Source organism: Cnephaeus nilssonii, assembly GCF_951640355.1.
Source record: "Cnephaeus nilssonii genome assembly, chromosome: 19".
Taxonomy (NCBI): Eukaryota; Metazoa; Chordata; class Mammalia; order Chiroptera; family Vespertilionidae; genus Cnephaeus; species Cnephaeus nilssonii.
In genome coordinates, this window is record NC_137090.1 from 3,311,720 (window position 1) to 3,338,075 (window position 26,356).

The window sequence follows — 26,356 nt, forward strand, 5'->3', positions numbered from 1 at the left end:
AACTGTTTTCTCTCTTACTCTAAAACAGCACCCTGCGCCCCCCACCATTGACCTTTAAAAGCCAGTTGACCTGCAGAATGTCCCACTGTCTGGATTTGTCTGGTTGCTTCCTCGTGGTGTCACTGGGCTTGTTCTTTTAGCCTCCTGCAAACTGGAAGTTACATCTGAAAGTCTGATTAGATTCAGGTGAAACATTTAAAAAAATATATTAATTTCAGAGAGGGAGAGGGAGAGGGAGAGGGAGAGAAACATCAATGATGAGAGTCACTGATCGGCTTCCATTTGTTCACATCCTTTTGCACACCCCCTACTGGGGATTGAGCCCTCCATCCGGGCATGTGTCCTTGACTGAAATTGAACCCGGGACCCTTCAGTCCGCAGGCCAACGCTCTATCCACTGAGCCAAACCGGCGAGGGCCAGGTGAAATGTTTTTGGCAGGAGTGGTCTTAGGTTGTGCTGCGTGTTTCAATGGGTGGCACATGTCAGCTGTCTCGCTGTCAGAGATGAGGAAGTGACAGCCATCAGTCTTCTTTGTAGAAATACGTTTTTCACTCTGTGATTCAGAAGTAATCTAGAGCAGGGGTCGCCTTGTCACCCTGCCTGGTTTCCTGTTACTCTCACCGAAGTTTTGGCGTCCACTGCCGATCCTTGCCTGGATCAACTATTCTTTTGACGTTGCAGAATTGTGATTTTCTGTTTCTACATTTAATAGAAGGCATCTTTCTGATTAAAAAAAAAAAAAAAAATAGAGGTTCCCTTCATCAACAGGGAATGAACTATGTGCCTCCGAAAATACAGGGGAAAGGTTGCTTTTCTTTTTGTTAAAAAAAAATTGTCTTTTTTAATCCTCACCCGAGGATATTTTCCCATTGATTTTTAGAGAGAGTGGGAGAGGGAAAGACAGAGAGAAATATCAATGTGAAAGAAACACATTGATTGGTTGCCTCCTGCACGAGCCCCAACCGGGCAGGCTGGGGAGGAGCCTGTAACTGAGGCATGTGCCCTTGATCGGAATCGAACCTGGGACCCTTTGGTATCCACTGAGCCAAACTGGCTAGGGGTAAATTTTTAATTACTATTACAAAGCAACCCAATTTTAAAAAATTGTAGTAAAAAATATAACATAAAAATTACCACCTTATTTTTTAAATGTATAGTTCAATAGGGTTAAGTATATTCACATTTTTGGGCAACAGAACTTTCTCATCTTGCAAACAGAAACTTTATACTTATTAAACAGCACCCCATGCTCCCCACCCCCAGCCCCTGGTTACTGTTCAATTTTGCATCTTTATGACTTTTACTCCTGTAGTAAAGCTACCTCCTGGAAGTGGAGTCATACAGTAGGTGTCTTTGTGACCGGCTTACTTCACTGAGCACATGTCCTCAAGGTTCCCCGCTATTGTAGCAGGTGTCAGATTTCCTCCCTTTTCCAGACAGAATAATATCCCCTTGTACGTCTGGGCCACATCTTGTTCATCCCTCAGCCTTCAACGGAGCCTGGTTGCTTTTACCTCTCGGACACTGTGAATATGAACAAATGGAACTTCGAGACCCTGCCTTTCTTTGGGACATATACCCCAAAGTGGGACCTAGGGACCACATGGTAGTCCCATTTTTTTACTTTTGAGGCCCCCCACGGTCCATAGCAGGGCCCCTGATGGAGGCTGCAGGGGAGGAAGCCCCTTGAGAGACCCTCTTGGGCCTGGCTGGTGTGGCTCAGTTGGTTGAGCATCGTCTCCTGCACCGAAAGGTGGTCGGTTCCATTCCCGGTCAGGGCACACGCCTGGGTGGCAGGCTCGATCCCCAATAGGGGGTGTGCAGGAGGCAGCTGATCAGTGTTTCTCATTGATGCTTCTCTCTCCAAAAAATCAATAAAAAACATTTAAAAAGTTAAAAAACAAAATAACCACTAAGAAAAAAAGAGACCTCTTGGAACCATGGGGGCAGCAGCTCCTTTCCCCAGGGTTGAGAAGTCCTATCAGAGGAGGAGAGAGAGGGTCCTCGAGTGCCAAGTCCTGAGTGGGGGAGGGGATGAGTGTGCCTCCATTTTTATTCTGGGGACGGCAGGGCAGACGCACCTAAGAGCATCAGGTGCATTTTAGGAGCACCTTCCTAACCTTCGCGTGCCCCACCCAGGGAAGCAGCGGCTCTTCACAGCCCGGCTTCCCGCCCTGACGCGCAGCCCTTCCGCCGGCGTGGAGAGGTGGCAAAGAGCAAGAAAGGCAAACGCGTCCCTGTGGGTTGGCCACGGCTGGGAAATCTGTTTTGGCCCCAAGAGGAGCCCAGCGCTGCCCAGGGGCTGCTGCGGGGCAGAGATAACAGGCAGGAAGGGAGTGGAGGCAGGATCCTCCCAGGAGCCCGGCTCTCATGTAAACAATGAGCTGCCCCAGCCAGGGCAGGAGGTGATTCATCTCCCTGCTGCACCGGGCAGTGCTGGGGGGGTGGTACCCAGGGACCAGGCAGCTTCAGCCAGGAGCCAAGGCTTTGCCCCTCCCTGTGTGGGTGGGGATCAACCCCAGCCCTCCTGGGAACTGGCTTGACTTTCAAGTGTGGGTGTGTCCAAGGGGTCCGGAAGCTCAATCACCCCCAAGGGAACAGTGGCCTCCGCTCCTGTATGAGAACCGGCTGGGTTTTGGAAGCGGGACAGCAGGCAGCAGCCACACGGGGCCTCACCCTCTGTCTGGGTCCCCTCCTGCCACGGCATCTTCCTGGGCCACCCCTCAACACTGAGTAATAGCCCCAACCGGAAGACGGAGAGGCACCTGAGCTTCCGTGTTCGCCTGCAAACAGACTGTAGGAGCCCAATGCATCCGAGATGCCAAGATGCAAGAACACAGCACTTTTAATAGGGCGATGGACCTGGGCGGCGGGAGGACCCTGTCCACAGCCCACGCCTCTGCAGCCACATCCTTTTGGCTGGAAGGCCACAGAGGCTCCTCGCGGGGTGGCCTCGGAGCGGTCCCAGTCCTGAGACACACACCGCGGAAGCGCCCCGCGGCATCGTCACTGGGCGCAGTCTCATCTCTGATCAAGCCCCGGAGCGGCTCCTCCCTCGAAGGGAAGGAATGTCCGAGCCACCCCGAGCCGGTGCCTGGGTCACTGCTTGGCCTTCTTCACGATGGTGCCCACGGCAGAGATCACGGTGGTCTTGGAGCCGCTGGCACTGGTGGTCACGGTGACGACAGCGGGCAGGGTGGCCGTGGTGGTGAGGATGGTGGGCTGGGCTATGGTTGTCACTGGGATGGCCGAGTCCCACTTGCTCTTTCTCTTCTGAGCATCTGGAAACAAAGCGAGAGAGAAGTCAGGACCAAGACAAAGCAAACAGCACCACCTGCTTTCCGGGAGCCAGCGGCCAGAGCGCAGGGAGCAGCAACCTCAGGGCCGGCTACAGGAAGCCAAGGGGCAGCCTGGGAACCGGGGAGCCCACCCGCCTCCAAGGCTGGCTCGCCATCTCTGGGCTCAGACTAAAGCACAGGGAGGGGGTGCGAGGCCTGGGTCCCCGTGGGGATCCCCTCGCTTCATCCGAGGTGCAGCTGGAAACAGACAAGCGCCTTCTACCTGCAACAGCTGTGCTGGCCGTGGTGGTGGTGGTGGCCGTGGCGTTGGTGGTGGTGCCCTTCTTGGTGCCTGTCACAAACTCAATCTGGAGGGAAGAGGGAAGGGAGTAAGACCTGGGCCACGCTGCCGGTCCCACCTTCGTGCCAGCCATCTGCCCCTGGGGGACAGGCGTGTGGTTGGCATCACACAAAGCAGGCATTGAGAACCAGCTCCATCGTGACTGTGGGGGAGGGGAGGTGTTCGAGGCGCCCGAAGGGGATTTTTACGACTCGGGAGAAAATTCCCCAGACAGACACTGGATCCTCCCCGGCATCACCAGGCTTCTGCACACGCCAGGGGAACCCCTTCCCGCCGCCCCACCTCCCATGCCAGGCCCTCTCCTCACACCCACGCGGAAAGGGTGCCGAGAGCACAGGGGAAGGGAGCTCGGGACCCCAGGTGCTGCGCACACGCCGCAACAAGCCTGGGTTTGGAAGGGGGAGGGAAAGGAGAGAAGGGAAACTCAATCCAGGCTAAGAACGAGAAAACCCCACGGCCCCCAGCACAGCTTCCCGAGGCCGCCAGCAGCTCCTCTGCCTGGGGGGCGAGGGGGGTGTCCTGGCGGCCACAACTGCAGGAGGGTCTGGCCACACCGAAGGCAGAGGGGCTTTGCCCTGAACTTTCTCTTGGAGACTCTGACCATAAAGTGCTGGAGGACATGTGGGCTCACAGCCACATTCTGTTCCCCGAAGGTCCCATCCTGCTTGGGAAGAAGCGGCACTCAGGGCCCTAACGTGAGGGGGCACCTGGCCATCAGGCAAGGGACCTACAGGGAAGCACTGGGCGCCATCAAGGTCAGCTCTGGAGGCCACGAAAGGCACCGACCAGAGCTCTCAGGAGGCAATACTGGCCTCCATTCAGGCCCGGGAGGACACCGGTGGCCCCAGAGAGAGCCACCAGGGCTCTGCAGCTGCAAGGGGAGGGCACGGAGGGCCAAAGGCAGCAACGACAAGATCCAAGAAACCAAACGGAAGCAACTGGAAAGTGACTTCAAGCTGAGACAGGCGGGAAAGCGAGCAAGGCTTGTCCCTCCACAAGGCACCCCTCAGGCTGCTCCGAGCACCACCAGGCATGAACTGGGGAGGGGGCAGGGCCGGAGAGCAGCCCGGAGCCCTTGGGGCTCAGCCAGCAGGACCCATAAGCTCCAAACATTTCCCCTTTCATCCAGGACATTTGCCCATCGCTCACTTTGGTTCGCTCCTTTTTGGCCTTTTCCAATTTGTCCATTTCCACCTTCTGGGCTTTGGCTACAAAGACAAGAGAAGCAGTTACAAAAGTAGCCTTGGAACAGCTCCCACACTTCAGGCCGAGACCTCAGTCCAGCGCTTGCTGCATTCCCTGCAGCTTGTCTGATGCACTAAGGTGGCCTCCAGCCCGCAGGGCCTCAACCCAAAGGCCCAGGTGCGCACGCGCTGACCGCTCCGTGTGGGAATACAGAAGGCCCAGCATGGGCTACCTTCCCAGTGACCACGAGAAGCTGGAGTTACGGTTTTTCAGGGAGAATGTTGTCAGCTGTTCAAGTTAAAGCAAGACAAGATTTGTGTGGGCCAAACAACCCGTCTGCAGGCCGCAGTGGTCCATGGGCTGCTGGTTTGAGACCGGTCACTTGAGGGCATGGACCCCTTGAAATTCCTCCCATACCCCTTAACGGGCCCCCTTGAGAAAAAGCCGTGCTCTCGCGGCCTCACAACATGCCACCCCCCTGCCTGCGACCCGTCTACATCTGTTGGGCTGGCCTCGGCATCGTCAAACCTCTGCTTGAACGTGTTTCCTCAGTGCCCAGCCCCTGGCCTGGTCAGGCGGCCCTGCCTGCACCCCATCGCCATAGCACGCACTGCTGGAATTCCCCTTCAACCCTCTGTCTTCTTTGAGTCATAAGCCTCCTAAGCCAGGGATGGGGCCTGTCTTGTTCAGGGCTGTACACCAGCTCCGTGGACAGGGACTAACAGAGGAGACCTTGAAATGCATGTTGCCTGGTGACTGAATGACTGCATGGACAGACGAACAGATGGAGGGAGGGACAGATGGGTGTGCAGGTGGACGGACAGACAGATGACTACTTACCTAATGCCTCGTAATAGGAGTCCTCAGACCAGCCATGGGGGTCAAACATATCCTGAAAAAGAAAAGGTTAACACTGTAGTCAGTAAGGGCCATCTCTCTCCCGCAGCTCAGCCTCCGCGCATGGGGCGTACCTTCGGGTAGTTGGTGCCAAGCTCATCAATGGCACAGAACTGGATCAGCTTCTCGTAGATGCTGAAAGAAAAAAACGACGAGGCCCTGAGCAGGCCCGTGGCCCTGCGGGGCGCCAGAGTTTAAGAGATCACCACCACCCAGCTCCTGGGCTCAGGCAAAATCTTAAAACCCAGCGGGACTGTTCTCGGGAAGCTTCCCGGCGGGAGGGCAATGTGCACGGGCCTGACACCACCAGTCATTTCTGCCCGCCACTCTCGCGGGATGCACGGCTAGCCAGGGGCCGGGCTGAGCGGTGTCGAGTTGAGGGCTGCGTTTTTGGGGTCTGACCTGGACACCTGGCCTCCAGCTATGGCTGGGGCTACCACACTCAGGCCCACACAAAGGCCAGGGCAGGTCCCTGCTGCTGGCACACCACACTTTCCCAGGTGTGCCCCTTGCTCAGGCACTGGGCAGAGTAAGACCCGAAGGCTCTGTCCTAAAGCCTGTTGCCTACATACAGAACCAGGGACTTCTTAGAAGTGAGAGAAGAACCCACAATGGTCTAGTCCAGTGGTCGGCAAACTCATTAGTCCACAGAGCCAAATATCAACAGTACAGCGATTGAAATTTCTTTTGAGAGCCGAAAACCGACTTCTGCGCATGGGCCACGAAGTTTCAATCGCACTGTACGTGTGCGCCCGCACGTGGTATTTTGTGGAAGAGCCACACTCCAGGAGCCAAAGAGCCGCAGTTTGCCGACCACTGGTCTAGTCCAACCTCCTCACTCATGGATGAGGAAACCGAGGCCTTGTGAGGTCACGTGCTTCAGGAGCAGAGCGGGGATGAGAACCTAGCCAGGCCCCATTCTAGGCCTGGCCTCTTGGCTCCCACTCCACACACTGGTTTGTGTTCAGCCTGGATCGGAAATGGTAAATGTCCCGCTGGGATAGCAGATTGGCTGATGGTCCCTTTGGGCTCAGGTGGGATCCTAGCTGGGTCTCTCCTTGCCACATTCATGGGGCACCTCAGTCCCTGGTCCAACATCAATGACTCAACCAACGCTGTAGGCTCATGGGAAACGCACCTGGGGTTCCGGAACTCTTTCTTCCTTTGGATCATGTAGTTCATATCCATTCCCTCCTTCATCTTCCGCTCATACAGCTTCTGGATCTTGTCCTACGGAAGAGAAACAGGGCCCTATGACCCCACCGTGCCCCCAGTCCCAGTCTGTGGTCACGTGGGCTATGTGGACACACGGACACAGGAGGTCCAGGGCCGCCTGAAGCCCTGCTCCAGCCAGTCTTTCTCCACCCAGCCTCTGACCAGCCTCTGAACCGAGCAGCCTGTTTACACCACGCTTTCTCCTCATCCCTCTGGAGAGCTGGTAGAGGGAGCAGTAAAAAGGTCAAGGCTGAGAAGCCATGGAGAAGACCGTGGACAAGTCCCCACCTGGTTCGGCAGCTCCTGAATCATCCGCAGAGGAGTTTCAGGCACTAGCGGTGATGGGCAGGGGCTGGAGGCTGGTTTTACATGTTAACACGGGGGCAAGTCCGCAGCGGGAGACCAGAAGGCTGTGTCCTTTCGGAGGAAGGCAGTAGAGGTTTTTGGATTTGGCCTCACAAACTTCCTAGAATGTCTTTGTGGGAGGCTCCCAGGTGGCTGGTCCCCACCACTTCATCAAGAGGCACCGGCAGGGGTGAAGTTGAGCTCTCAATTGTGAGAGGAGGCGGCGGGGTTAGAAGTCCAGTGGATGCCCCCTGGGGATGTTGGAAGAGGTGACTGAGAAGGCCCACCTTTCTGCCGTGGCCAGCGGAAGCACCGAGTGAGAGAGAGGAGCCGAGAGGGACAGACCTGAGTCTATGGTAAAGGCCGGCCTGTGGGGCAGCCCCATCTTACAGAGGACTTTTCTGGGTCTCCTGGGCCATAAGACGATTCCCCCATCTCAGGTGAACTGGAAGGTGTGCTGCGTCATGCTCTCTACCATTAGGAGGATCTAAGAGGAGAAATATCCTGACTTAAGCCTGAGCGGCTGATGGCTGTGCCTGGCAGGTGGCTAGACTGTCCTGACAGGCTGTGACTTGTTGCCTGGTGTGGAGGTTACACTAGGCGTGGGGGTGGCGGGCAGGGGGTTGACGACTCAGCAGAGGGAGGAGACTTCCGGAAAAGAAAGGGAATCTTCACTGCGCGAAGCCCCAGCCCGCTGCATTCCGCAGCCCGGTCCCGTGAGTCATCCATCCGTGAGGGTGGTGCACGGGCCTGCGGAGCAGCACGAGGCTCCAGGAGACTCTCTGGGGTCGAGGGTAGAGCAGGTAGCCCCGTGGCCACCCGGCAGTGGGTGTCTGCCTATTGTTTGTCACAGGTCCATTCACTGGGGCCCTGGAGAGGGACTAGAAACCATCTCAGAGGCTAAAAAGGCCGAACCCCAGCTGACCCCGAGGGCCTGCTCCCAAGGAGAACTGCACTAACTGCTCCGCGTCCTTGGGTTTCAAAACCTCAGCTCAGGTCTGTGTGGGACTGTACGACCAGAAGCTAGTGAGCGGGCTTTGCTGGGATACGAGCATGGGAATCTTATGCATAAAAAATGCTCGTGTTTCACATTTCTATAATTTATTTTACATTCTGAGGGTCCCTCGGTTTCTTAACAAAGTTCCTTCTGAAATGTTCTCATTGGCTCAGCTGGGTTGCACAGCAAAGGTATGTCATCTTCTCTGTCTAGCACAGGACCGCATGGAGGGCAAGCCAGGGTGCTCCAGCCAGCGCAGCACCAGGTGAGGTGGTGGAGGGTGGCATGGCTTCACAGCCAGCACCAGGTGAGGTGGTGGAGGGTGGCATGGCTTCACAGCCAGCACCAGGTGAGGTGGTGGAGGGTGGCAGTTAGTACACAGCCAGCACCAGGTGAGGTGGCGGAGGGTGGCAGTTAGTACACAGCCAGCACCAGGTGAGGTGGCGGAGGGTGGCAGTTAGTACACAGCCAGCACCAGGTGAGGTGGTGGAGGGTGGCAGTTAGTACACAGCCAGCACCAGGTGAGGTGGTGGAGGGTGGCAGTTAGTACACAGCCAGCACCAGGTGAGGTGGTGGAGGGTGGCAGTTAGTACACAGCCAGCACCAGGTGAGGTGGCGGAGGGTGGCAGTTAGTACACAGCCAGCACCAGGTGAGGTGGCGGAGGGTGGCAGTTAGTACACAGCCAGCACCAGGTGAGGTGGCGGAGGGTGGCAGTTAGTACACAGCCAGCACCAGGTGAGGTGGCGGAGGGTGGCAGTTAGTACACAGCCAGCACCAGGTGAGGTGGCGGAGGGTGGCAGTTAGTACACAGCCAGCACCAGGTGAGTGGTGGAGGGTGGCAGTTAGTACACAGCCAGCACCAGGTGAGGTGGCGGAGGGTGGCAGTTAGTACACAGCCAGCACCAGGTGAGTGGTGGAGGGTGGCAGTTAGTACACAGCAACTCCTGAGAGCAGGTCAGGGAGGTAACCAGGACTGCAGGCTCCTTCCCACCTGGGTGTTTCTTTTACAGAAGCCTCTTCAAGTCAGACCAAACCAGACACCTGCCCCGGCCACAGCAGTCAAGCTCGGTGCCTACCTGCAGGTGATTTGAACATCTGCCCGGGGGCTCCGGCGGGATCTTGATTTCATCAGGTGACATATTCCGGACTCTTTCAGAAAAGGAGGCTGTTTGTTGAGAGAACAGAGGAAAATTCTGTAGGGAGGTGGGGGTTAGAATAGGGGTTACATATGGGCAATGGGGGTACACAAGGACAATTGGGGGAAAGCACATACAATGTTTTCAGGGAGGGATAAATGCTATGGGAGTGTTCAGAGTAGCCTCTCAGAGGGCGGTGTCCTCTGAGTTGAGATCATGTGACCAGAAGGAGCCAGCATGTGCCCACTTGGAGGAAGGAAAGTGCAGGCAGAGGGTGTAAGTGTAAAGAATGCATGCCCACATGTCACAGCAGGAACTTTCAAGGGAAGAGTATGCCCGGGGGTGCTGGCAAATGGGAGGTGGGGATGGGAACAGCCACTATCTGCAGCACCTGCCAGTTCCCGTGGTGTAAACTCTGCCATGCCAACGGCAAGCTACCAATGTGAAGCAGCTGAACCCGGGCCGGGGAGGGATGTGCACCCGGGCTGACTCCAGCCCTCCACTGGCCGTGTCCTTAAAGCAGCCTCCCAGGGTTCTGGAAATTCAGAGTTGCTTAATGCCACCCTTCTCATCCTAAGATAAAGGATAAAGAGGGCCCGAGGCTCCCTAGATTTGGGGACTCCAAGCATTCAAAGCTCCTTTGTGCATAAATGGCATTAAAAAAATTACCTGTTAGAAATTAGCTTAGGGTCTTTAAAAAATAAACAAACAGACCGATCGACCCTCTTTGGTCCACCTCATTCTTGGGAACAAAAGGCCTGATTCTGAAGTGGAGAACCACAACTCCCAAGGGACAATTCCCTGGGAGACCTGCCACTGCCCACCCAAGACCCCTCCCCCCCCTCCCCGGCCGGCCGCCCCTGCGACCGCAGTCCTGCTCTGGATCCCTCAGACAATGCACTGTTTGTTGTGCGGTCTGTCTGTGCTCTTTAAAACACTCGCTCATGAAAAGGACCATACAATGAGCAAAACAGCAGGCGGAACGGGGTGGGGCAGGATGAAGAGAAAGAATGAACAAAAAGCACCAGCAACACCCAGCAGGCACTCACTGGGTACCCTCTGTGTGCCGGGCGGCCCAGTGGCTGCGCTCTGCCTGGGGGTGGCCTGGCACAGCCTCCCCTTCTCCAAGGCTGGGTTAAGATGTGTCTTGGCGGACAAGGTGCTTTGATTTCCATTGTTACTGTGAACAACTCGGTGCTGATCCAGTGGAGGGTACGGCTCCTTGGCTTAACCAGTCTCAGGGGTGGCCGAACACGCCCACACACACTGCCAGCACCGAGACTGGGCTCCGCCAGGGCAGGGTGTCCCCTCTCAGCGTGTCAGTGGGCCGCCCCAGGTGCCCACCGCCCAAGAACCGAGCACTAGAGCTGCCATGTGGGGCGAGGACAGGAGGACCGCGCCTGGTGACATCCTGCTGTGGACCCGAGACGGCAGTGCCTCCTCGGAGCCGTTACCATCAGGGAACCACGTGCTCCTCTTTGCCCAGCACCTCCCCCTGCCTCCTGCAGCAAGGGTGACACCCAGCCTGGCTGAAGTTCAAACTCATTCTGACTTCCTCCTTCCTCCCAGCCCTGGAGAAACTGGAGTTCGAAGGCCCAGATTCAAGCAGGCTGCAGAGTCCAGCCGAGAGGGAATGGCTGGGGTGAGCTGGGCCTCCGATTTCATGAGCATCAGCAACAAGAGCGAGCAGGGCCTGGGCAGGCTTTGGGCACAGGGCAGGGAGGGGCAAACTCTTCCCTGGCGTGGACAGTGCATATGTGCACGTGACACATAGACAAAGAATGCCCTTTGGCATTTTCCAGGAAAGCCTTTAGGAAAAACAGGGTGTGACAGTGTTGTCACAGCAACCCAACCACACTCGGGCTCAAATGGTACACAGCATGGCAGGGGCAGGGAGAGCCCCTCCGGAGATGCTGGGTTAGAACAAGAGAATTCCTAGGAAGCAGCTGGCAAATGAAGCGATACGTTCAGGAAACGAGATAAAGGTTATCCCTTCGATTTCAGGAGCAACCTTTTATCGATTCATTCCTAAGTCCCAGGGTGAATCGAAAGAAGACATCAGACCCACCTATGTGGCTGTTTGCGTAGCCAGAGCCTCCATTTTCCCAGGAGACACATTGAGAAACGTGCCCAGCACCGGGGGGCAGCCGTGTCTGGCTCCTCCTAGGTCTGACAGGCGGCCACACTCAGGATCTGAGAAGCCTGCCCTCGGGGTGATTCACACCCAAGTCATGAAACAGCGATGGCACCCATAGCTGCCAGGTGCCAATCTAGCAGGAGCGGCCAGTCAGCTGGCTTAGTAACGAGGGAGGGAAGGATGCCTGGCGGGTACTGTGGGGCTGTGGGCAGGAGGCACTAGCTCACAAGTGACATGAAGAACACCACCCCGGTGCCATGGTGCCAGGCACGCCCATGGGGCATTGGTGGGCACCTGGAGGGGACGGAGAGAGTGTGCTCAAGCAGCTGGAAAGACCGATAGGTCAGCTCCTCTGCTGTCATTTGCTCCATTAGACCTGGGCTGTCTACACAGATGAAATGCTTTCACACTAGGGGAGCAACCTGAGTCCTCCACCCAGAGAATGGACAAAAGGAGGGGGTACAGGCACCGTGTTCAGCTGTGCCTCCTCAGTGAGAAAGGGTAACGGCAATCAAAACCTGAGGCTTAAAGATCTGTGTCCTCCACAGGTGAACGGATCACAGAAATGGTGGACAACGAAACAATGAAAACCAACAAAAACAAGAAGGGAACGTTTGGCAATGTCTAGAAACATTCCTGACTGTCACACGTGGGCCGGGAGGAGGGCAGTACTATCGATACCTAGTCCAGAGAGACCAGTGACGCTAAAGCACTGTCCGATGCACAGGCCAGGCCCCCACAGCGAAGAGTTATCCAGCCCCAAAATGTCAACAGTGCCGAGGCTGAGAAACCCTGACTTATGTGACCTTCCAAACAAGGAAAATCGCAGTGAAGAAAGGCCCTGCCTGCCTGGGCTGAGGGAGGGGACAAGGGGACATTGTGGAGTCACGGAGGTGTTGTGTACCACGTCTGTGGTGGGGCTCACCACTGCATCACCTGTCGAAGCGCACCAGATGGCACACCTTAAACCGGTGAGTCTTACTCTGGGTAAGTCAACCTCAACACAGCTATTTTCTAAAATGGCAGGGAGAGAAAAAGTGAAAGTTGGTCGTGGAAGTTGGGGCGGACATGGCTGATGCCCACACACATTCCACCGGAGGACAATGTGGCCTTGGGCTCCGGGCTGGGCTGCTCTCTGAACCCCCCCCCCCCCACCCCGTTTCTTGGTAGTAAACAGCAAAGACGATGGGGCGAAGGAGGGGCTCCAGTCTGTCCTCACCAGGGACCACCCACTCGGGGAGGCCACGGGCATCCTGGCAGGGGCTGTTTTTCCTCTGCCACCAAGCCAACTAGTGCCCCTACAGCGCCATGTTCTAAAGAGCAAACCCTAAGGTCTTAGGAAAGGTGTGATTTTCACAGGATTTGAAGGACTCACACTCCATCAGAGAATTCAGGAATAAAGGGCCACTCAGAGTGGTCACGTTCCTACCCAATCCTTCCTCAGAAGACAAACAGGAATCATTTTCGGTTCTTCCAGTAGGAAAACCAGAATGGGTCCTCACCTCCCACCCCCGGTGAAGGGACCCTGTCCAGGGAAGGACGGGGGAGGCGCGGCCGGAAGCAGCGTTTCCAGGCGGTGTGAAGAGTCAGCAGGCAGAAAGGGGCTGCCACAGGGAGGAGCGGCCACCCCTGGGTGAGGCTTGCCGGGCTTTGGGAGAGCAGGTACGAAGTCCAGGCCATGCCGAAGGAGTTGAGGGGCTTGCAAAAGGATTAGGAGGCTGGGGTTTAACAGACCTGGATGCCATTTTCCAGAAATGTAAACTGCCCTGCTCTCCAGTCACAAAGGATCCCGGACTCCAGGACTGGGAGGCATGCTCTCCCCCGGGGACAGAGCCAAGTGCCAACAGAGGCCACGTGTCTGCTCCTTGAGCACATGAATATGCCAGCAGAGGGCGAGAAGGGGGTACAGGGACGGAGGACGGGCCCAGGGCAACAGGGGAATGAGCTCCCGGCTGAATGGGGCCCTGCGTCCCCCCTACAGCACTGGCAACTGACCAGAGCCAGTGAAACACACATGACTATGATTTTCAAAGAAGAATTGTTTGTGGGTGTCTTAGGACATCGTAGGAAATGCCAAAGGCCATGAGAGAGAGGAGGAGAGACAAGGATCACAGCAGAGGAGCCATGCCCACAGGCCCCAGCAAGGCTCAGAAATATGCCCCGAGGCTGCCTGGGAACTTACCAACTAATTCCTGCGGATCCCGCTTTTCTACTTCTGGGTTATCCTGCAAAGACAAACAGAAACACAAGGAGGTAAGCCTGGCTCCAGCCCCACAGCTGCTTTACGCAGAGACGGCTCAGGATAATCGAGGAAGGAAAGAAGGTGAAGGCATCCCAAGAGTGAGCGATGCTTGGGGGGAGGGGCTTTGGGGATCCCTGACCCCCCTTCTTCCTTCATCAGAGCAGCTGGGATGCTCCAGTCGCCCGCTTCAGTCTCTCCTCATGGCCTCCAGCAGGGACCAATACCACCACGACGGAGGAGAACAAACGCCAGCCAGTGTCACCCGCATACCCGGGCCCTCCCGATGCCGGCCCCTGGCCAGCCACCCCAGAACACCGCCGCCCCAACCTGGTACTGAGGAAGCAAGAGGGGGGCTACTTTACAACATGAAATACCAACACTAAACACAAAAGACTATCTACTCCGAAGAGATTTTTCTAACTTTTAGTTTAAGCAAAAAAGGGGAGACTTCATCACAGGGGGCAGCCCATGGACCCGGAGCAGGCCCGGAGCGGCGTTGGATCAGTGACTAACCGGAGGCGCTTCTCCTGGCTCTCTGCTCCCCTTTTGCTCTTTCCCGTCGGCTTTATATTCCCGCTAAAGAAAAGCTCTGATCCTTCATGCAAACTGCTGCCCCCACACCTACTTCCATGGCCCTGGTTCTAGGCGTGCGCAGAACCCTAAGAGCGAAGGTCCCTGAGCAGAGGTGTCCTAGCCTTGCTGTGCATTTCCCGCTGAGTCGGGGCTTCCCCTCCCCGGGTCTACCTGGCGAAGGAAGGGCCCAGCCTGTCACAAGCCCAGCGGGGAGGGAGGCCTTCCCTGGCTGCGCTGTCCCAAATGTACACCGCAGGGACCCTCCTCCCTCCATTTCTGGGGAAACAGCCCCTTGAACAGTTAGATCGGGGGGCCTCAAGTGCCACCACACGCTAACGTGGCAGACGCTGGGCTCCCAGGAAGTGGCTGGACCCCATTTCCGTTCGCTCCGGTCGGGGAGGGAGGAGATAAGACAGCAGGGCTCTGGGCAAGGCTGGCACGGAAACAGCGGCAGAGCTCTGCACTCCACTCACGAGGAAACCTCACACCAAGATACCGTGTCAGAAAGTGGGGTGCGGGAAGGCCACCTCACCTCCCACGCCGTGGTCCCACGCTAAGGCCAGACTAGAAGACCTCAGCCCCTTCCCCCAAAAGTCCCTCCTGAGTGTGGGACAGGCCCAAACCCTCCCACCCTCCTGAACACTGCGGCTCTTCACTGGACCGGCACCATGTCCGGGCCAGGCTGCTTAGCAACCTGTTTCTCTCTCTACCTCTCACCCCTGCCAATCAGGTGGGCAAAGAGGAAGGCGGCCTGTGCTGGGACCGAGCGGGTCGGAGGCGTGCCTGGAGGACTGCCATGCCTAATCCAGGCTGGTCATCCATCAGCTGCTCCACAACAACCCCTTTGTGGCAGGGACTCCGGGGCAACAAATGCTAGAGAGCGTGACAGTAACGAAATGGGGGAGAGGCTCTTAAGTTTCCCTGTAGGGGACAGCCTTCTGGGTGCTCATTGTGGGAAAACATCAGCTGGGTCCATCCCACCTCTTCCCCGGGGCCAGCGGGCTGGTCACAGGAGTACTGACCCGCTAGCCATTCAAAGGCCGCCTGGGGGCTCTTTCCAAAGCCCCAAATGCAGAGCCCAGGAAGGAGGCAAGCTGTCCGTGTTGGAATTGTTGGATTCTAGGTGTCTACTCCAGAGGCACAGGAAGCCAGTCACCTAACAAGTGCGTCTCTTCAAAGGGGATTGATTACTCTGGAGGCTCCTGGGCAGGTGGAAGGCCCTGAGCCGCCCTGGGGCTTCTTGTAGGTTTGGATCCGGAGCAACGGGAGGCGGGAGGCTGGGAACCCCTGCATTTCACAAGGTCCTCGCCTGGCTTAGCTGAGGCGGCTTCGTCTTTCCTTTTGTGGCCTGGCTCCCCATCCCCCCAAATTAATCACTCTACTCCCACAAAATAAAAACAGCTGGTTCGATTTGCCAACTAGTCTAGTCTTTGTTTTTACCCTCACAAAATGTTCATGTGCAAACACACACACACACACACACACACACACACACACACACGATGCATGCCCTGAGTGTACCCTGAGCCCCATGGAGCTATGGACTCTTAATCACAACCCCATGTCCCCAGGAACAAGTCCCACCCCAACTTCTCCGCAGCGGAATCCAGCTCCACGGTCACTCCAAAGGACAGACCAGCGGGCGTGGACCCAATGCCAAGTGCGAGAAGATTGTCCTCCTTAAGAGAACCCTGTTGGCCAAACGTGTAAATGAGCCTCCACAGGTGAGAAGCCACAATTCTGCACGACCGTCTCCTGAAAAGACGTGGAATCTCAGGTTGTGCGGATTCCCCGTTTGTGTCACAGGCACCAGTGGGACTTCTAAGGCCTAGGAAGTCAAGCAATGGGAATCCTTGCCCCCCGGTGGCCACACCTTGTCCTGTTTCAGAAGGTAATTCTTCCCCCGACACACACGCTGGGTGGCGAGCTTCCGGCATGTGTCACTGTACCAGCGTGTCCCTGAACAAGGACACCAGCAACCCAAGTTCTTCTGGACCCTAATGCTGCTTAACGCACACCCTGCCCTGAGCAGGAGAAGGAAAAGGCTGGATTATGCCCCACAGTCCAGCCCTGCAGCCCCATCAGCATGTTCTTCACCCAGCTGGGCCCAGGCCTTCGAGCGACGAGGAAGGAGTCAGAGTGTCTGGTGAGACCGGTGAGGACAGGTGTCAAACACCCAAACTATGCGCTTCAGAACCATTACGCACCACTGGCCTCTGAGGTCAGTTTCAGCCAAGGAAAGCAGCCTCCGGGGAGGACAGGACTTGGGGGTGGGGTGAGGGTGTCCACACGCACGATGAAGACACGGAGACAGCCTCCTCCCAGTCACGGCCAGTCACGTACCAGGAATTCGGTACAAAAGAAGAACCAAGCGCCCATGACAGCGATCTGGGCAGCCAGCCTGGGTGTCAGAACAAACATGTGACAGAGTGTTTAAAATGACAGACAAAGGTTCCCGCTCTTCAACCGTCGGTAGTTCAAGAAACCAGTCTGGCAAAAGCTGCCGTCGGGCGATTCTCTCTGCGCCCTCACACAGGCAGGAAGGGGGCAGTGAGGGGTGCAGTCAAGGGCAACAAGGAACCACTGTTCCTTCTCTTCCTCTTCCCCAAGGCAGGGTTTCGAAATGCACAGGGACACCTGTCTTGACTTGCACGCGCAGGGACAGCCGCCTGGACTGGATGAATCCACCTCGCGGGCCTGCAGGGAGATACTGCCGTTGGTCAAAGTCTGAACTCAGTCTGGAGACCTATCACAACACGAGTGTCTGCGTCAGCTGGAGGGATGGGCCGAGACCTGGACAGACCTGGACACCGAGCCGCGCCCTTCAGACGCACGGGGGCTGAGGGCTTTCCCAGTTCACGAGGAAGGTGAAAACAAAGCGCCTCACCTCGCAGCTCCTGGAGAAAGACCAGGTACACGGCCTCAGCTACAGTTCAAGTCCAACTCAGACACCAGGAAAAACAAAACAAAGCCCACAGCCTCCTAAGAAGCCAAGAGGACGAGGAGCGAGAGCACTGAACCGCTGGAGAAACCAAACTCAGAGGCAGACCCCTCGTCTGCCCACCCGCCAGCCTCCCCAGGCATCCCGAGCCCGAGCCCACAGGCGTGAGGCTGTGCAGCAGGCTGGCCGGCCCTGGAGAGCAGGGATTCGAACCTGCTAGACTTTGGTTCTCAATCAATCGTGTCTGAGACTTGTAAGAATGCAACATTCCCAGCAGGGGCCTCATGTTCAGGAAGGACAGAACCTGGACTTGGTCGCCCTGCAGAGAATACGAAGTCCAGCGGCCACTGAGGCTAAGGCAGAGGACGGGGTGGGAATGACATGCCCCATGAAGCGGGCCAGGCTGTGAGCTGCGAGGATGGACTCAAGGATGGGCTCAGGGCAGGACCAGCAGAGGGAGGGAGGGAGGGAGGGTTATTTGCAGCCAGTGATTCACAAGTCCTTCCTGGAACCTGCCCCACAGAGCACACTCAAAGGTTCAGGGTCCAACTCAGACAAAGCAACCAGCCTCAGGCAGCTCCAGTGGGTTGTGCCAAGTCTAGCTTCTCAGCCTTGGGAGCCCTAGGCACAGAGAAAGCCTAGGCACAGAGGGCAAAAGGCAGCCCACCCCGCCCCCAGGGGAAGAAGGCCACAGACTGCACGTTTTTTTCTGTTGGGTGATGTCATCAGAGTCTCCCAAGTAGGAGGCAGCTGGAGAGGGAGATTAGTAAACAGTGCCTTCCAAACCTCATGTGCTCAGACCTGGGGCTGCCCAAGAAAGTCCTAAGAACACCTCACTTCCGGAGCAGAGCACCTACTTATAAACCATCCTCCATCCTGGCTGTGGCCCAGGCCCTGGGGGACTCCCTGTGACCACTTCAGCCTCCTCCTCCCGCAGGGTGCTAGCTGGGGTGTGTGTGTGCCCACAAAGCCTGCTCCCTGGAACATCTCCCCTCCTGTCTCCTCCTAGTAAGCCCCACTGAGACTTCAGAACTCTGAAGGAAGCCTTCTATTACCCCACCCAACCCAGCCAATGAGGACAGCGCCCCACCCTGCACTCCCTGTCTCATTTACCATGGTGTCTGTCCCCAGCACCTGCAGTCAGTCAGTGCCCTGCCCAAGCAGGTGCTCGAACACTGCCTCCCCTGCCCCCCCCCCCCCCCACAGGCACACACACTCAAACACATCCGCACACACAGCCCTTTCTAGCCGGCCAGTGGTCAGATTTTCTTCAGTCCAGTTTAGCGTTTCTTTTTATTCTTAAATTATCTTTTTTATTGATTTCAGAGACGAAGGGAAAGGGAGAGAGATAGAAACATCAACAATGAGAGAAAATCACTGATCAACTGCCTCTTACACGACTTCTACTAGGGATTGAGCCTGAATCCTGGGCATGTGCCCTGACCAGGAATCTGTGACTTATTGGTTTGTAGGTCAATGCTCAACCACTGAGCCACACTGGCTGGGCTAGCTTAGGATTTCATAGCCAGCTTCAGCTACAGAGCAGAGCTTTGACCTCCCCAGACTCCGAACTGTTCAAGTCCATTGCTATTCTCACGGTGCGGACTCAGTATCAGAAAGGGAGGCGGCAGAAGAGGACTAATGAAGGGGCTGGACTGGCAATAAAGGCTGATAGGGGACAGGCAGAAGGAAGGGAGAGGTATCAATACTGAACTGGAAAAAAACATACATCAAGCCTGCTACTCCTAATCCTAAAACAAAAAGACAGAATTATTATATAGTTAACTCACTTATCTACTCCACAAATAATTATTGAGCATTTACTATGGACCAGGCAATGGCCAAACACTGGGGATGTAATATAAACAAAGCTCAACCTAGGGGAATAATTGCAGGCATGATGCTAAGCACTTGAATTCTCACAATAACCCATGAAGTTGTGGGCACCATACTGCTGCTTCAGAAGCCACTGATGGGCCTGGGAAGGCATCAAAATGACAGTCAAGACAGTTTTCTGAGATGTGAGTCACTTCATGTTGCCAAGAAAGCAGAAATTGGCCTGGCTGGTGTGGCTCAGTGGTTGAGCATTGACCTATGAACCAGGGAGGTCAGCCTGATTCCTGGTCAAGGCATATGCCCATGTTTGGGCTGGATCCCCAGTGGGGGAATGTGCAGGAGGCAGCTAATCGGTGATTCTCTCATCATTGATGTTTCTATCTCTTTCTCCCTTCCTCTCTGAAATCAATAATTTATATATATATATATATATATATATATCTATATATATATATATATATATATATATATATATATATATATATATATATAGCAGAAATTCTGGAACCTTTACCTCCAAGCTCCAGAACAAAATTACTGTAGCCTGACAGGATGGAGAGCTGTCAGTAACCCCAAGGCTCCGAGGAAGTCACCAAGACCAGCGCTGCGGGGACAGCCCCGTGGCTGACGCTGCGTGGGCTGTTTCACCACATGCACCGGCGAGCTCCGGAGAAAGCCCGTCACCAGCACATTTCCTTCAGTTGTATCCTGTTGGCCAGGACGGGCCTCTGCCATGGCCTGCTGCCTGCCTGGGATGGAAACACTCGATTTACAGAAAAATGGGCGGAAGTTGGTGGGGCTACTTTGGATTTAATGAACCGCCTTCAATCCCAGGGTCCTGCCGGGAAGGCTCAGCTCCCCAAGCAGAGGAGGTCTCTACAGGAAAGGGTTAACTAGGCGCCTGCCAAAACAAATGAAGCCAGCTCTGGAACTGGCCTGGTAGCCGAAGAAAAGGCAGGGAGATGGGAGGAAACGGTCTCTTTCTCTATCTGAACGATCTGGCTGCAACAAAGCCCGCACTGCTCAGCACAGCGCTGACCCCAGGGACCAGCCAGACCTCAATGTAAACGCAAAGCTCTGGTTGGAGAATTTCCAAAGGGGAGACTTTGCCACCCGACTTCCAAATGCCATACCAGACCAACAGTCTAGAGAATACTATGAATACTTCTCAAAAAACCCCTCTAATTCTCCTGTGATTTATGTCATTAACTATATTGCATTGCCAATTTTGTATTGTGTATTAATGTTGTTAAATATAAGCATTTAAAAATATTTCATCTCTTTCTCTCCTCTCCTTTTCTTCCTCTAGCCTCCTTCCTCTCCCGCTTCCTCCTTCTGAATCAGTTATTACAGCTATAGATACAGCCCCCATGTGCCTCAAGGATCCCATGCGCCTTTTCAAAAATAACTGTGTATCCGTCCTGCACACGCTTGCATCTTACCGCATTATGTGTGACATTTAGTTTGTTTTGGTTGAGTTATGATACCATTTGTGTGAGTGTTCTTTAAGAAGGAACATTGTTTTTTAGGAACCTACTTTTTTTAAATTAATTTTTTTTAAGAGAACGAGGGGGAGAGGGAGACATTGATTTGCTGCCTCAGGCATGTGCTCTGATGGGGAATCTAACTGGTGACCTCGTGGTGCACGGGACGACACTCAACCACTGAGCCACACTTGCCAGGCCAGAACCTATGTTTTTTTAGACCCATTTCATGGCTGCTGATAAATTTAGATCTTAAGAGGATTTTTGTTTTCAAATTTCATTGTCCATTTTATTTAATACTATTTTATAATATTATTTACAGCAAGTATAACACATCTCAGCTGTGTCAAGGGTAAAAATAAGTATTGATTGAATGCCCTTTGCTATCTACTTTTTTAAAAAAATGTTTTTATTGGTTTTTAAAAAAATATGTTTTTATTGATTTCAGAGAGGAGAGGGAGAGAGATAGAAACATCAATGATGAGAGAGAATAAGTGACTGGCTGCCTCCTGCATGCCCCCTACTGGGGATTGAGCCTGCAACCCAGGCATGTTCCCTTGGCTGGAATCGAACCTAGAACTCTTCAGTCCGTAGGCTGACACTCTATCCATTGAGCTGAACCGGCTAGGGCAGTGGTCGGCAAACTCATTAGTCAACAGAGCCAAATATCAACAGTACAACGATTGAAATTTCTTTTGAGAGTCAAATTTTTTAAACTTAAACTTCTTCTAACGCCACTTCTTCAAAATAGACTCGCCCAGGCCGTGGTATTTTGTGGAAGAGCCACACTCAAGGGGCCAAAGAGCCGCATGTGGCTCGCGAGCCACAGTTTGCCGACCATGGGGCTAGGGTTTTATTGCTTTCTTAGAGATTGAGAGAGAGAGACACACACAGAGAGAAACATCAATGTAAGAGAAACACTGGCTGCCTCCCATACGAACCCTGACTGGGGACTGAACCCACAACTTGGGCAGGTGCCCTGCCTGAGAATTGAACCGGTGGCCTTTTGATGCATGGGATGACGCTCAACCAACTCAGCCACACTGGCCAGGGCATCTAATCTTTTTTTAAAGGGTGTTGTTTATATTAGAAAATATATTCCAAGTTTCACAAAACCAATCCACTTACAATTTTCAAGTAATAACTCCATTTCTGAGAGGGGGCTGCCCAACTGATAACTTAGGAATCAAATAATATTCTGCTTTGTTCCTTTTTAAATCATCATGATCTCATCTGAGTAGCAATCATAAAAAGTACCTATCAATTAGTGACATTCATAAAGAAGTGAAAATAAGTAAAAATATTCCAAAACAAAACAAAAAATGAGAAACACAGAACCAAGAGGGAAGAGGACTCCCTGAGGACAGACAGCTTGCTTTCTGCATCACATAATTCCAAAAAGATAAATCCCAACCGGGGAAGGAGGGGCAGCCACACCTCGGTTAGCAATCTGTGGCATCTGGGCCCACAGGGAAGGAATTGTGCTGGGGCTTGCAGGGCGAGGGGGCGGGCAGCCTGGGCAGGCACGGCTCCTTCTGGCTACAGGACCAGCCCATGCAGGAGCGGGTGGGGCTTTTGGGAATCTGAGCTCCAGCTGACTGGGAGCAAGTGCGATCAAGAAGGCCCTGCTGGCTGCGAGGGAGCCAAGGCCGGGGGGTGGAGGGGGTGTCAGAGGGAGAATAATGGTCATTCGTCCCCTTGGCATGTGAAAACTTCCAGCAATGACAGGTGTCCACCAGCAGTGCTCAGCTTAAGATGTCGCCAGGCCTCCTTTGGAAGATGGCAAGACAAAGGACCTCGCTTGGATTTCTTCGGCCTGAACGACAAAGGAACGACTCCCACAGCGGCCCCACCTCTGTCCTGTCGGCTGCTCAGCTCAGCTCACCACCCAGACACCCCGGCAGAGCCGAGCCTGGGTGGGTAAGTTCTCCCAGCACAGAAATGTCATGTCACCCACTTCTGCAAGGGCAACCCTGGCCTTGTTAAAAGTGAGTCTGAAGAAGGCCATTCGCTTTGGTGAGAGAAAGGAAATGCCAAAGGCTAAGCAGGCTTGGCATCAGCCTCAACAGTTCAAAGGCTGCATGGCAACATCCAGCGAGAAGTTCAGATCGGATGGCTCCCAATCCAGCAAGGTCAAGGGCCATTTCCTTTTCCGGTCCTAGGTGAGTCACACTGCAAGTTTTTAATAACCTGCACTTAAACTCAACGAGACAGACCTCAGTATGTCCATTTTACAGATGAAGCAGTGAAGGACCACGCCAAAATCCAGACCCGTGTTTGTCGGACTCCCAAGCCCAGGGATACCACCTTCCGACGTCTCACCTCCCCCTCTGGACCAGGAGGCGGCAGAGAATAACAGTTTCTGTGAAGCCCTTGGTTCAACCGTTGGGGACGCCAACATCACAGACCGAGGAGGGAAAGGGTCTTCAGGAAGATGCCACAGCCGGCCACAGAGCAAAGCAGGGGTTCAACCTCCAACTTAAGGGGAAGTCGGCCCAAGTTATTACCTTTTTAAAAAACAGCCTTTTAAGTTGATTTTTAGAGAGAGAGGAAGGAAGAGGGAGAGAGAGAAACACTGATGTGAGAGGGAAACCTCAATCAGCTGTCTCCTGCATACCCCCTACCAGGGACCAGCCCGCAATCCGGGCATTTGCCCTGACCAGGAGGTGAACCATCAACCCTTCGGTGCACAGGATGACGCACGACCAACTGAGCCACACAGGCCAGGGCCAAATTTATTACCTTTTTTTAACTCTAAGGATCAGGCGAAACAGCTCAAGATTCTATGATGCCCCAATGAGTAATGTCTGAGGTGACTCGAATGGAAGGGCTGGCCCACAAGACTTAATCGTATAAACAGTGGGTGCCGCCACCCTTGTCCTAAGCTTAGAGACTTCCTGGGGGTGTACAGAAAAAATGCTACCCAACCCCAACTTCTACTAAGCCCTTCTCCCTTACTGGGAGAACAATCATGGGCACTTCCAATGAGAACTCAAGTTTTAAAGGAGGAGTTGTTTCTTCTGACCCATGTCAAGAGCAGGGCACGTTTCCTGTCTCTGAGAATCTCGTTGTAAAGACACGGCCCACACAGCACTTCAGTCAGTAACAGCCACAACAACACACTCATAGTCTCTACCCCAGTGTACTAATTCTGGGCTTTACCCACGCTGGCTGAAAATAGGAGGAAAGAAATGGATGTGGGAGATTGTGCTGCTAATGATTGGTAAGAACAATTATTGAACAAAAGTTGGTAGATTGCAACTTAATCTTTTAAATACTTCCCCCTATGGAAGTATTTAAAAAATTAAAATAATTTTTTTTCTGGGCAGTTTTATTGAGATACGCCTCACATATCACACAATTCTTAAGTGTTTCGTTTTCAATTGTTCATTCGTGTCATTATGTTAAATTACCCAGACTGCAGCAACACTGAAGAGGTTTAAAATACCCATGGAAACAAAGCTGGATAGAAAATACACACTCGCTATACAGCAAACAGAAGGATGTGAGAACAGATGACTGCACTGTGAGGACTGTGGAGTTAGGAGGCTTCTTTCTTTTGTAAATAGTCAATCTTGCTATAAGAATTATTTGACAATAAAATATGTGCGATATAAAAGCAAACCAGGATGCGAGGGTGATCTGACTGGGAACTTCTGTCACCCCACTGATCGCTGGGGTTGACTCGGCTGCCCCCTCCCTCCCTCACCGCGCCCTGTGCGAAGAGGACGACCTTCCCCGGAAGAACAGAGGAGAGAACTGTTCTTCCGTCAGGGGTATTTAAACAAAACAAAACAAACCCCCATAGGTTAACCACCAGAAAAAAAGGGCCATATAACCCTTTCCAAGTCAAAGACCTCTAAGGAAAAGTCCAAGTGGAAGTTCCGACAGACAACCTTTGCTGTCACAGCCTGTACAATAGCTCTCAGTAAAACACCCCCCGAGTGAGGGTCCCCCAGAAGCTCCCCGCGCAGAGGCACACAGCCATTTTCAAAGGCTGGAAAGGGACTCGGCTTCCACGCCACACCACGCAACGTGCCCCCCAAAGCGTCCCTCTGGCTGAACAGAACTCTAAGCTGAGTGTTTATTTTTTTAAAAATATATTTTGACTTTTTACAGAGAGGAAGTTAGAGGGATAGAGAGTTAGAAACATCGATGAGAGAGAAACATCAATCAGGTGCCTCCTGCACACCCCCTACTGGGGATGTGCCCGCAACCAAGGTACATGCCCTTGACCGGAATCGAACCCGGACCCTTCAGTCCGCAGGCCGACGCTCTATCCACTGAGCCACACCGGTCAGGGCTCAGCTGAGTGTTTTAAGCCTCAGCGTCGCCCTTTCTGCTTTCGGGTCCTGCAGCTCAGCAAGCAGCTCGCAGCGCACGCAGCCCACACTGGCTGGGTGACCCTGCAGAAGCTGGCACACGTCTGCAGCCTCTTTCCTGACACGGTCAACAAAGATGTAAGATTTCCACCTGACGTCGCAACTGCTGGCAGGCTCCTGACAGCTCTTCCGAAAATCAGTACATCAACAGCAAATTCCTGGGAGCCAAGCTCCTCGGGCAGTTCTCAGGTTGCCGATCTTTGATTCTGATACTTTAAAAGACCGACAATATTGCTGGGTCAGTTCTGCCCAACACAAATCGTTCATCTAGACTCGGCGTCCACTAATGACATGGCGGCCGAAGCACCCGGCCTTACGGGAAATTCAGGCATGTACGGCCGCCGAGGCAGAGGCCCATCCCCCGCTGGCCAGGCCTGCTGGGGAGGGTGAGAACTCTACAAGCTCCGCCACTATAGAACTCTAAAACAAACTGCCAGTACAGTTCCCAAACCGCCCACCAAGGCACCCCAGGGTGCCACAGCGAACTCACAAAAGTGCAGTGACATTTAACAATGTCAAGGGAAACAGCGCTACTCAGCATGTCAGATTCTGCACAAATGTGCGTACTATTTTTTCCAAGCGGCTCCTGAGTTGTGTGGACAGTAATGCTGACTGTTGGAGCCAGTTACCGGAGCAGAAGTTAGGGGTTTTTTGGGTCTAGGAGTTCTGTGCAAAATCCCCGAGGGTGCCGGGAACCAAGAAACGTGGCAACTTCTGACCCACAGGATGAGGGCGGGAGATTGGGTCAAAAGGCTAAGAAATGCTAACAACTGCGTTTTACATGTTTCCTACATCTGATAACACGTGGCCCCATTGTCTCAAACCCACAGCAGATACTGGAGGTCAGACTGTCCAGAGCACGTTCACATCTTCCCGTGCCGCCGCCACGGTCAGCTGGCAAAGGGGGCCCAGAACCTGGCTCCACAGACAGTGAGCGCAGGTTATGTCGTGGGCCTGTGGCCCACAGCTGCAGGGAGGCCACGCCCACACTTGACTCCAAGTTCACGAGACTGGCTCCAAGCTCTGAACTCCACATTTCTGCATGACTTTTGGGCCCAAAGGACTTTTTAAATGTTTTCTTTTAACTGGGGTTATACACGCCTTTTAAAAAATGCTGGAACAATTGTTCTCACACCATGTGCCACCTCCTTGACCCGCGACAGTTTTGTTTTGACAGATGTTAGCTCCTTGGGCCAGGAGGATTCTTTCCCTGGGTCGCAGCCTTAACACAGCACCTCGGGGAGCCCCGAGCCCACCCAGGTAGCTGGACAGGCCGCCCCAGCTATCTTGAGCCAGGCCCTTGATGCCCGAGTTTGTTTTCAAAGGAAGGGTGTGTCAGGGGCAG

The 26,356-nt window shown here is 54.2% G+C and overlaps 1 protein-coding gene across 3 annotated transcripts in view; it reads right to left on the reverse strand.

The window, feature by feature from the left end:
• Positions 1-2,828: 2,828 nt before the first annotated feature.
• Positions 2,829-26,356, reverse strand: part of SAP30BP (SAP30 binding protein) — a 31,945-nt gene continuing 8,417 nt past the window's right edge. For all 3 annotated transcript variants that reach the window (XM_079798025.1, XM_079798024.1, XM_079798023.1), the window contains 8 exons: positions 13,736-13,778; positions 9,357-9,445; positions 6,861-6,952; positions 5,797-5,857; positions 5,666-5,717; positions 4,790-4,848; positions 3,563-3,647; positions 2,829-3,282 (listed from right to left, as the gene is read on the reverse strand). In XM_079798025.1, the coding sequence (XP_079654151.1) occupies positions 3,101-3,282; positions 3,563-3,647; positions 4,790-4,848; positions 5,666-5,717; positions 5,797-5,857; positions 6,861-6,952; positions 9,357-9,445; positions 13,736-13,778 (663 nt within the window). In that variant the 3' untranslated portion in view covers positions 2,829-3,100. The remainder of the gene's footprint in view (positions 3,283-3,562; positions 3,648-4,789; positions 4,849-5,665; positions 5,718-5,796; positions 5,858-6,860; positions 6,953-9,356; positions 9,446-13,735; positions 13,779-26,356) is intronic.